Consider the following 12349-nt stretch of genomic DNA (forward strand, 5'->3'; position numbering starts at 1 on the left):
AATGAGCGGGGTGGAAAGCCAAAGGTAAGTAAGGGAGACTACTGTAGCAGCATTTGTCGGCACTTGGAGTATGACAAGGGGCTAAGACAGCTGCTTACTTGCAACTTGTGCTATCATAGAAATTTCTTTGGCACCATGAGGGTGACATGTTTGCACCTCTAGAAAGACAGATTATTGAGACTAGCCTCAGAACCCTACTTTTCCAAATGCATCTTATTCACATGTTCCATACAGAAATAGCGCTCCAATTCTTTCAAGATATCTTAGGTCATCTGACACTTTATTCACTGTTTTAACTAAATTTGCAGGTGGTTAACTATGGACAGGTCATTCTTTCCAAAACCTACTAAAAGACAGTTAATTCAGAGAACTTCAAAGCAGTATTCTTGGAAGCCTTTGGAACCTTACAGGCACAGAGTGGGAAGAGCCTTCAAGGGTCACTTAATTCCACCTGCAGAGATGTGGGATTAACTGTTCCTAAATCACTGTAGGTGGCTTGTCAAGCAATGGCTTCAATAACTCCAATGAAGGAGAGCTCTGTAGCTCCCTGACAGGTTACTCTTTTGTCTCCTGTTAAAGTTTGGAAGTTTTTATTAGGAGATTCTGTTGGCTTGCTTTTCTGTAGTTTAAATACATTTGTCTTTCTGACCTGCTCCATGGTAAAGAAGACTACTGTATTGACTTGAATATAAGATAAAGTTGTCCATCACCCCCCGCCAATCAACATGGGGGGAGTGGGGAAGCCCTCATCTCACATTCACATACAAGAAAATCTCATTAGTGACATTATCTATCATTAAACTTTTGTACCAGCTCAGTAATGGAAACCAACTATGAAGTTGATTAATTGCAGCCAACACTGAGGATGACTATAAAACACACAGCCTGTATGGGGCAAACACTCTATAAAATGTCATGTCTCAAGCCAAATTAGCCAAATCAGTTCTGAATTCCAGGAGCTGAGCAGAGCTCAGTTTGTTCAGGTCTTTGTGGTGCTATCACTGGCAAGTATCATACTTCCCCAGACTTACCAGTCCTGGATGTCAGAAATTTCCAAATCCATGGCAGGTGATGAGGGAGTTGACTAATATGATTGCAGAGCTACTGGCCTTCATATTTGAAAACTCATGGCAATTGGGAGAGGTCCTGGACTATTGGAAAAGGGTAAATATAGTGCCCATCTTTAAGAAGGGGAAGAAGGAGAATCTGAGGAACTACAGACCAGTCAGCTTCACCTCAGTCCCTGGAAAAATCATGGAGAAGATCCTCAGTGAATCTATTTCTAAGCACTTGGAGGAGAAGGTGATTAGGAATAGTTAGCATGGATTCACAAAGGGCAAGTCATGCCTGACCAACCTGATTGCCGTCTATGATGAGATGATTGACTCTGTAGATGCAGGAAGACCAGTGAACGTGAAGTTATATCACATCACCGAGGTTTTTGATATGGTCTTCTACAACATTCTCACAAGCAAGCTAAGGAACTATGGGCTGGATGGATGGATGGAAGAGGATAGAAAACTGGTTGGATTATCAGGCTCAGAGGGTAGTAATGAATGGCTCCATGTCTAGTTGGCAGGCAGTATTGAGTGGAGTGCCCCAGGGGTTGGTCCTGTGGCCGCTTTTGATCAATATCTTCATCAATAACCTGGAAGATGGCATAGAGTGCATTCTCAGCAAGTTTGTAGAAGACACCAAACTGGAGGGAGGTGCAGTAGATACGCTGGAGGGTAGGGCTAGGATTCAGTGACCTTGACAAATTGGACATTTGGGCCAAAAGAAATCTCATGAGGTTCAATGAGGAGAAGTGCAAAGTCCTGCACTTAGGATGGAGCAATCCCATGGCTTGGGACCAACTGGCTAAGCAGCAGCTCTGCAGAAAAGGACCTGGGGTTACAGTGGATAGTAGGCTGAATGTGAGTCAACAGTGTGCCCTTGTTGTGAAGAAGGCTAATGGCATACTGGTCTGCATTAGTAGAAGCATTGCCAGCAGATCAAGGGGAGTAACAATTCCTGTCTGTTCAGCACTGGTGAGGCCAAATCTGGAGTACTGTGTCCAGTTCTGGGCCACCACTACAGAAAGGATATGGACAAGTTGGAGAGACTCTAGAGGAGGGGAGCGAAAATGGTGAGGGGACTGGGGCACATGACTTCTGAGGAGAGGCTGAGGAATCTGGGCTTATTTAGTCTGGAGAAGAGAAGACTAAGTGGAGGATTTAATAGCAACCTTCAACTACCTGAAGGGGGGTTACAAAGAGAATAGAGCTAGGCTGTTCTCAGTAGTCACAGATGACAGAACAAGGAGCAGTGGGCTCAAAGTGCATCATAGGAAGTTTAGGTTAGATATTAGGAAAAACTTTTTCACTAGGAGGGTAATGAAGACCCTAGTCTTGCTTGCTCCTTGTCAAAAGGCCATAGGAGCAAACTAGAGGGAAAGTCCAAGAGCAATTCTCCTTCACCATAAAATGTGTAGCTGAGATCCACTCATTGGGAGGCTATAGTAGGCTCTCATATGGATGCCTACTTGCAGTCCAGTAGACAAGTCTCCATCCTCAACTACACCAAATAATTCCAGATCAGGAAGAAGGGATCTTCCCTTCCAAGTGCAGTAAAACCAGTGGGACCAACACAATCATCATGGAGTCTCCCCTGCCATACTTATGGAAACCTACCACAAAGATAGGTTAGTGTAAATCCATCTGAGTAAAATATATGGTAGTGCCCATTGAGCACACTCCCTCTGTCCCATCTCTTTCAAGTCATGGTAGCCATTATATTGAATACATTTCATTTTCCTCTTCACTCGCACAGCTAAGCTGTGACTTTATTTCCTGTTTGCAATGCTTCCTGTTTCTTCACCAGCCTTTTATGGCTGGCAAACCATAACTGAACAGGGCCTCAAACAGTTCACCCAGAATCCCTCAGTTACCCCCTCTCTCAGCCTGTTGCATATGATTAGTGTGTCCTTGCCCTCCATGAGGTGAAGCAGGACCAGACTGCTCTGTGCTTCATCTGCATGTACCTTTTTGGACCATCCCAGGACTTGTGACAAGGACATGAGTAGGGCACTAATAGCACATGGATCCTTATGGTAACTGGAGTACACACACATACTGAGCAGTGCTGAGCTGCATGGTCGCCGTGGCTTGAAATGCTGTTCTCTGTTGGGGGAAGAAGTTGAGGAGTGCTGAGGACAAGGGAAGTACCTGACTCCCAGATTTATTTTCTGTGCTGTAGCAGTGGAAGGGTGACAAAATCAAGGCAAACCTCCAATAATTAGATTGTATATGTGAAAAATGATAATGAAATTATAAGTATTTTTTTTTGTATATAGAATCTAATTATTGGGGGTCCTACTGTAATCACCGTTACCTTATTAGAGTAAATATGATATTATTTTTTTCATTTTCATCATGACATGTTTACAAAAATCTGTTGAGCCTTTCCCCGTTCCATCTTTTTCTTCAGAGTAAGTATATTTAATAGCACATTTAGTACCTTCAACCTCCCTCATGTGGTTTGTATTCTTTATTTTTATCTCTTTTTAGGTCAAGTCTGTTCTTGGTCAAACAGATCAATTGCTTTAAAAATGTAAAAACTTGTGTATGTGCGTATGTGTGCATTAGTCAAAGAGATATCCATATTAATTGTGGTTAAATAGAACATTAACAACCAATTGTAATGTGTGTGAACTGTTTTTTGTTTGCAGTTGGATAGATTTGCCAGTATACGTATTCCAGGCAGTAGAAAAGAAAGACCGCCTCTGCACCTAAAACAGTCGCATTCTTCTGTTAGCGATTGGTCGCTATCATCACCTACAGATATGGATGAGTTCATCCCTGAACCATTATCTGAGAGAGAGATCCTAACGCTTTTTGAAAAAATGATGGTAAGAATTGCTGATTATTTTGATCTTGTTCTTTTTAGACAGCGGATTTTTTTTAAGGTTACTTTAATCTATGCTTAGTTTATGTACCTTGACTGACCAAAGCATTATGTATACACTGGGAATCTGAATAGATGTGCTTTCTAATGCAGGCCTACAGGTACCTTCTGTTATTACAAATGCCTTCCTATAGGCCCACATGGAGCCCACTTACACATGGTTGTGGTTGCCCTAGGTGAGCAGGTAATAAGTACAACATTAATATGTGAGAAGAATTTGGCACCGTACCAATGTTTCTGGGAAGTGTAAGCTAGAGATGGGAATGGGAATTTCAGAATTTCATAGTTTCATTAAGGAATAAAAGGCTTTAAGTATGGCTCTGTGCCAGGGCACTGTGTGTGCCTACCACTTTAAGGCCCTGGAGCTGGCAGCCACCAGGTGCCTAAAAAGAGCAGCCATTTTAAGTTCAGGGCTGCCCATATAAACAAGGCAGTTCAGCTGTTAGAGACCAGGCAACAGCACCACCTGGCCAGAGGGCTGCTGAGTTTTATCTGGAGGCAACGGGGGAAATGTAGGGGATGATAAGGAGTCTCTTGGTTCTGGGTATGACCGAAAACTACTCTGCCGGGAGTGGGTGGCCTGGTGGGGTTCCCAGTGGTGCGGGAGCCCCCAAGAAATGCCAGGCCAGCGATCACTTTGGTGAAAGGCGGGTCAGGGTGCCTTAACCCCTAGCCCTCACCTTCGGGTGGGTTGTGTTCCATTGGAGGTAGTTGTGGGGGGTGCAAGCCCCGAGGAGGAGAGTGGGGAGCCAGGGCCACATACGGCTGAGGCTGCCTGAGCCCTGCGGGGGTTTGAGACTCTGAGGAGGTACAAGTGGTCAGGCATGGCTACGGCCGCCTGAGCCTACCCAAGGAGGGAAGCCCCGAGACCCCGAGCAGAGCGGGGCTTATGAGCAGCAAGAAGCCCCGGTGGGAGGGGGTTGTGACGAGAGGCCCTGGTGAGTAAAAGGGGCAAAGATCTGGGCCAAGGTTTGAGTGAACAGCGGCACTCCATCCCAGAATGGGAGAGGCGAGTCCTGACTCTGATAAGTCCTCCACTGTTGGGAGGCAGTGTGTGGGTTGAAAATAACATCTGTAGTAGCGCCACGATGTCCTGTCCCGGGGTGGGGGAGTGAGTCCCCTGTGAGACCCTGAGGCACCAGTCATGGTGTGAGGAACCCCAGCTCCCCACGTCCGTGAAGGAGGCCCTGAGAGGGGGACCCCGCGGAAAAAGTAAGGGTTGTACGTCGAAGCCTGTCTGAGTTTTTCCCCTGACTGCCCAGGCGGGGGCCAGGACCATGATGGTCAGAAGGGCTAGGGGACCCACCAAGAGGGAAACCCAAGAGCCAGGGGCCTGGGGTCCCAACTGGCCTGGGGGTGGCCCAGGACTAGAGGAGCCAAAGGTCCCAGTGAGGGGACCACACCCAAAGGGGAACTGGTTGCAGGGAGATATGGGGCCCAGTATGGCAGTGGGAGAGTTCTCCTGAAGGGAGGAACCCAGGTGGGGTCCTACGTAGGATTCTGGGGCCCATCATGTGGGACTGGAGCGTATGAGAACATCATGAGGTCATCTGTGAGGCTTGGGCTGCGGTGTAGGGAAGGAATGGAGCCTCAGATAGTGCCCCCTAGCATCGAGGCATAAAATAGGCAGCCTCCCACTTAATTTAATCTATTAATTATTAAGATCAAGGCGTGATGGGCAAGAAGGTGGGTGGTTAGCCCAAGAACAAGTGGGCGGGCTGCGCAGAGAGCGGCTCTGAGCAGGCCCACTGTTACAGGCCCCAAATAATTCGGACTTATACCTACATTATGATGAACTAACTCTTCAGCATCTTCATTAGCGACCTGGACGAGGGTGTGGAGTGCACCCTGTTCAAGTTCACTGATGACACCAAGCTGTGGGGTGAAGTGAATACACTGGCAGGTAGGGACTGCATCCAGGCAGACCTGGGTAGGTTAGAGAAGTGGGCATATCTGAACAGGGATGCGGTTCAACAAGGACAAGTGTAGGGTGCTGCACCTGGGGAGAGGGAACCAGCATTATGGTTGTAGGTTAGGGGCTGACCCTCTCAGCAGCAGAGGCAGAAAGGGATCTTGGAGTCAGGATTGACTCCAGGATGAATATGAGTCGCCATTGTGACAAAGCAATAGGCAGAGCCAACCGTGCCCTGTCCTGCATCAACAGGGATATCACTAACAGGTCCAGAGAGGTCTTGCTCCCCCTCTATGCGGCACTGGTCAGGCTGCAGCTGGAGTACTGTGTCCAGCTCTGGGCGCTGCATTTCAAGAAGGACGTGGAGAACCTGGAGAGGGTCCAGAGGAGGGCCACTCGTATGGTTGAGGGCCTCCGTGGTCAGCCCTATGAGGAGAGGCTGAGGGACCTGAATCTCTTCAGTCTCTGCAAGAGGAGACTGAGGGGGGATCTTGTGGCTGCCTACAACTTTATCAGGGGCCACCAGCAGGGACTCGGGGAAAGTCTGTTCACCAGGGCCCCCCTTGGAGTCACCAGGAATAATGGCCAGAAGCTGAGGGAGGATAGGTTTAGGTTAGATATTAGGAAGAACTACTTCACGGTAAGGGTGGCCAGAGCCTGGAATGGGCTTCCCAGAGAGGTGGTGCTCTCACCTTCCCTGGAAATCTTCATGAGGAGACTGGATAGGCACCTGGCTGGGGTCTTATGACCCCTGCCACCCCCAGTGCTCCTTCCTGCCCACGGCAGGGGGTCGGACTGGATGATCTGTCTAGGTCCCTTCTGACTCATTGATTCTATGATTCTACAGAAATCAGGGGTGGGCAAAATATGGCCTGCAGACCATATCCAGCCCACCAGGTAATTTTGTCTGGTCCGCATGCATCCACCAGTTAATTATACCCTGCCCAGCCCACACACCTTACTCCCACCTTCATGCATGGGAGGGCCTGGCCGGTACACAGCCTCTGGATGGGGCTGCTGGTGCCACTGTTGCAGCTGCTGGGGGACCTGCTTGGCTTCTCTGGCCTCTAGAAGCTCCTCCTCCTGTCTCTGCTGTGGTGCTCAGTCTGGGCAGGAGGTAATGAAGTGCTGGGGTGCTGCAGCTGTGCAGGAGCTTTGGGCTGGGGTTGGCAAGAGCACAAAGTTAATGCCCAGGGGGATGGTGGGATTGCAGAACTATGCATGTGTGGGGTGTGAGGGAGAGTGGGGGGAGTGTGAGGAGCCCCCCACACACTTCCCCTGTTCCCCATGGCGCATAGTTTCTGTTGCTGGTGGTGGGAGCAGCAGCAGCCTGCTGGCCCTCGAGGTGTTTGTGGCCTATGCAGGTATTGCTGCCTGGCAGTGCGTGGCTCCATCCAGTTCTGGGCGCTGCATGTGGCGGTGACAAAGCCAGCCCACCTCCTATCATGTGGGGCTCCCTGCAACTCATGCATTTCCTGGCACTTGCATGCCAGTTCTTGGGGAAAGCCCCATGTGTCACAGGCCAGCTGGGCACTGTGAGTGTATCAATTTTATCACAGGCCAGTTGGGCTGTTTGATTCAGTTTTGGATTTAGGAGGCAAAGTTGGGAGTGAAATAAAGGCAAATTTATTATAGCTTACACACAGCAGTTAACAGAAAGATAAATGTGATAAGCAGATAATGCAGTATTAAAGAGCTAATAGTAAATAATAATAACAGATGATAATAGATCAATTCTGTCGCAGGCCAACTGGGCACTCCGAGGGTATTAGCCACTGGACTGTTCAAAACAACAGATAGACAGACATGGGTTGGTAGCTTATCGATAGTCCCTCAATGCCAGGTACATGTCAAGTGATTCCAGCAAACTCAGACGTCCCCAGTCAGCGCTCTCAGAGGGTTACCGGGGAAGGTCCCTTGATCAGGATCCAATCCTCAACACCAGGAGTCTGGGGTTTGGGCGTGGAACAGAAATGACGGTTCTGTTCCCTCTTTCCTGCTGGTTACCTGATGCACGTGCTTTTTATACCTAGTCTTACGTTAATCTGTTGGCGTCAAAGCCACTCACAATGTTGCCCTATAGCTTTTACCCTATGGCATTGAAAGGTGTTAAAAATTATCATAAAAGGTTACTACCTAGACTTCGGTTTATCCATTAAGCAAATTATGATGCAGCATCTTTAGGTTTGAAATTGACATTGCCCCACCTACGCCCAAACCCTTTTTAGGTTTCATTTGAATATGCTTTCTTGGGACGTTTTTTCCTGCAATGTGTTGGGCGTGCCATACAGTTGAATCCAGTTTTTTTATCGCTAAAGCTGAACCCTGAGCAGAAACCGTTAGGTCAGCTAATCTCACAGCTACAGCTTTGCCTATGGGGCCCAGTCAGTTCCATGAATGGTAAATTTATCATTTTGGTTAAACTTATGAGGGACAAATTACATTTGCAGTTTGCAAACTTACAAGCTTTATATTAACTAATATTACCTGCTTAGGCAAAATACCAAATGCCTCCAAGAAGCACATATTTATTGCTTATTAATTCCTCTGGTTCTGGCTGTTACACCCATGTGATGGAGATGGCGGCCTGGCCCCCGCTTCCTGTCACCACTTGCAGGGGGTGCGGCTCCCCTTCACTTATGCTGGAGTCCCAGGAGCTGCACGTGGTGTCAGGGAACGGGGAAGACAGCTGGCTCCATCACTCTGGGCTTCTTGATGGTGCATGTGTGTTGGGAGCTGCAGTGTTGGGAGTCAGGGGAGCCCCATGTGACTGAGACAGGCCAGCCTGGCTACACTTCCTGCTATCGCATGCAGCTCCCAACACTGGCTAGAGCCATGTGCCACTGGGTGGCAGCATCTGCGTGGGCCATGAGTACCCCGGCTGGTTGCCTGCTCTGTTGCTGCTGACAGTTGGGGCTGTGCGTCGTGGGGGAAACTGTATTTGTCGGGGTGGGGGTTCCCACAACTCGTCCCCATATATACACTCCCCATATCTGGTATCTAGGACACATACCTTGTTCAACCTTTCCGCATTCTACTGAATGCAAAATTACATTTAATAGAAGCTCTGGAGTCTCCTGCCCAGACTGACATACCCAATGACCTACTTGGTACAGGTTAGGCCTCAGAGCAATGTACTCCAGGTTTTGGCTAGATGTCTTAAGAAAGATAAACTTGAGATGGTTCAAGAACATATAAGAAGGATAAAGGGGTTGGAATACGTGGCATACTGAAGGAAGGAGAAACTAGATGCATTTAGTTAGGACAAAAGCTGTAGTAAGGGAAACCATAATGATATTAAATATCTGAAAAGTTGCCTAAGAATATGGATGAGTATTGTTCTCCTTTCCATTGAAGGCAGTACACAGAGGACTTGGCTGAAACTGCATAAGAAGTAAATTTCAGTCGTATATGAGAAAAAAGAGCAGTTTTACTAGGTTCTTGCCTAAGGAAATAGTCAAATCTCCTCCATGGAAGGTTTGCAAGAGAAGGCTAGATGGACATCTATTTGGGATGGTTTGAGAAAAGCAAATCTTCCACTTGAACTAGAGGGCCCCTGACATCTCTTCCTAACCTAGGATTCCAAATTCCTGATTTTAGTTTACTTAAGCCTTACATTATAAAAGATTTTTCTGACTTCTTTCCACTCCACCAGAGCTTGAGACATCTTTTAATAGGCCTCTGAAGTTTAGCATAGGAATTGGTTTCGAACATATATAAGCACTGCCATGTACTGGGTCATACTGTAGGTCCAACTTGCCCAGTGTCCTGAGTCAAAGAGTGACCTGGGTGAACCAGGATGTTTTCACTATTCCTCTCCTACTTGCAGTCTTGGGGTTTAAGAAGTTCTTATTTCCTATAGCCCTAGCTCTTATGCTCAATAACTATTGATGCATATTTCCTACAGGAATTTGTCCAGTTTCTTTTTGAATCTGGCTAAACTGTCAGCTCCCACAACATCTGGTAGCAGTGAGTTCCACATCTTAGTTGCATGCTGTGTGTAGGGGGGAAAAATCCTTTTGTTAGTTTTAAACTTACTACCTACTAGCTTCATTTTCTGACCCCTAGTTCTTGTAGTGCGAGAGACAGTAAATAATAAATCCCTGTTTACTTTCTCTTCACCATTTGGCATTTTTAGTAGGCCCTTATGGCCTACCTCAAGCATATTTTTCTAAACTGAATGTACATCTGCCGGCATCACTTTCTCCCTCTGCAATGAAACTTCCTTGGCTGCATCTTTTTTTTTTCTTTTCTCTTCAGTCCTTCTTAGGCACTGAGTAGCTTGTGTCCTGCTGCTGCCTTGCACTGGAGCTCCCTCCCCTGCAGCTTGCCAAGTTAGACTGCTTTTCCTTCTTCCTCTTTCCACACAGGCAGAAGCTCATATGACTCCACACACTTCTGTTCTCCAGTTTGGGCCTTTTGTCCCAGATTCTGCTGTAGTCAATAAGCCTGTTATCTGCTGGACCCTCAATCCTTTACTCACTGTCTGTACCCTAGTACAGGGGTAGGGGTTTGCTGTTACAGTAGTGATTTAAAGGGGTATCTTCATATATGCTCATGATATAGGGAATCATTTGAGGAGTACTGTGCAGGTGGCAAGGTATGGTCTTGCAATGTAGATAATACTTTTTTGTTTGTGAATATGGGTTCTAAGACACTGAATCAAGAACATTTTAAATATGGGACATATCCAAAAGAGACCTGTCAGTTTATAATTCCATGAAATTTAAAAGTCTAAATTGGTGGAGAACATGTTGGTCATGTTATTTCCTTATGTGAGTTGAGAGACAGAAGACTTAACTGGAAGGACCAGTTAAAGAAGCTTAAGCAGTTCTTTTATTCTTCAGGATCACTTAAAATAAGGGCAAGTTGATTCATATGTACTGTGTTAATTGGAGGCATACAGTAAGTTATTCCTGTTTATGTGAGCTCGTCCAAAATGCAGTTCGTTACTGAAGAGAAATCCTATTGTAGAAAATAAGAATTTTGTTTTTCAACATCTCTTAAATTCAGTATTAATTTTTGTCTCTATTTTAAAACAAGTTACTTAACTGCAGATAGCCTCAAAGGACCTTTTCCTGTTCAATACTGTTATAATTTTGTCAAAACTGTAAGGAGGAAGGGCTACAATGGGTAACTATATGTAATTCATATGGATTAAAAACATTTCTAAAAACAATCTGAGAATGAATCTGAACTACAGAAAGCAGACTTTATTTTCCTGAAGAACACATACAGTTGCTTCCTCAAACAGACTAAGTTAAAGTAGTAACACAATAAAACTACTTCATTGCTTAATTATTTTTAAACTCAGAAGTGTCTATCAGGTCAGGGTTTTGCTAGGTTGCCAATTTCTCATTTCATCAGAGTACACTTCCATGGGGTGAGATAAGAGTGACTTAGTTATGTGGTTTGCAGTTTGCTTTAAAAAAAAATTAGAAAGGGGTTCACAATGATCCTGAACACTGATGCTTAAATGATTGGGGAAAAAGGGGGAGTTAAATATGTGGCTCAAATGGAGTTGTATCCTGTAAAGTTTCTGCAGTAGGAATTATGGAAGAGATCATGTTACTGGGGAGTTTAATTGTTAAGGTTTATTTTTCTGTGTGTGTTTTTTTTTTTTTTTTTTTTTTTTTTTTTTTTTAGTTCTTTAGTAGCTCTTTCCTCAGCCTGGGCGTAACTGTGAAGCAGGGGGATCTCTGTCTGTCTCTCTCAGAATGGTAGTAGAAATGGTTAATATAGCTCTAATTTTGAGTTGTATTTGAATCTTGTCCCTATTATGTTGTGTTTATAAAAATGTTTGTTAATGCAGTTTTCTGCTTGATTAATTTATAATCCTCTACTAATATGAGGAACTCAGATTTTATACAAATTCATGTAGCACTTGATTTACCTTGACTATGTGAGGAATTGGTTAAATCTTTTTTAATATTTAATATTCTATGAAATTCTATCAAAATAGATTGCAGTGTGGGGAAAAATTACTATCAGAGCCCAAGTGTTAATGCAAGGGTGGTCAAGCATTGGAGCAGGCTACCTAGAGTAGTTTTGGAATCTCTGTCCTTGGAAGTTTTCAAGTTCAGGTTAGACAGATGCTTGGCTGGGGTGATTTAGTCAGGGATGATCCTGCCTTCAGTAGAGGGCTGGACTAGATCAGCGTTCCTCAACCCATGGTCATGACCCAAAAGTGTGTGGGTCACAAGAATCTATGAAAGGGTCACAAACAGACCAATCCCCGCCCTACACAATTGGGGGCTGGGGCCTGGGGGTGGAGGGCAGTGGGTTGGGAGTGAGGAGTACTGGGTTGGAACTGGCCATCAATGTTTACAGGTGGGTCCTGGTACAAAAAAGGTTGAGAACCACTGGACTAGATGATCTCATGAGGTGCCTTCCAGCCTGGCAGAGCAATGCAGGGTCGGTGTGTTGGGTGGAACAGATGTAGCCCATGGGCTGTTTCTTTCTTTCTTATAACCCGACTAACAGAAAATATGT

At 45.8% G+C, this 12349-nt stretch overlaps 1 protein-coding gene across 2 annotated transcripts in view; it reads left to right on the forward strand.

Annotated features, from left to right (window-relative positions):
* Positions 1-12349, forward strand: part of DIAPH3 (diaphanous related formin 3) — a 485008-nt gene that overhangs the window by 35146 nt on the left and 437513 nt on the right. For both annotated transcript variants that reach the window (XM_090024704.1, XM_090024695.1), the window contains one exon: positions 3710-3889. In XM_090024704.1, coding sequence (XP_089880830.1) covers positions 3710-3889 — 180 coding nt within the window. The remainder of the gene's footprint in view (positions 1-3709; positions 3890-12349) is intronic.

This window comes from Crocodylus siamensis, chromosome 1 (assembly GCF_052110815.1).
Source record: "Crocodylus siamensis isolate JL-2025a chromosome 1, ASM5211081v1, whole genome shotgun sequence".
Lineage (NCBI taxonomy): Eukaryota > Metazoa > Chordata > Crocodylia > Crocodylidae > Crocodylus > Crocodylus siamensis.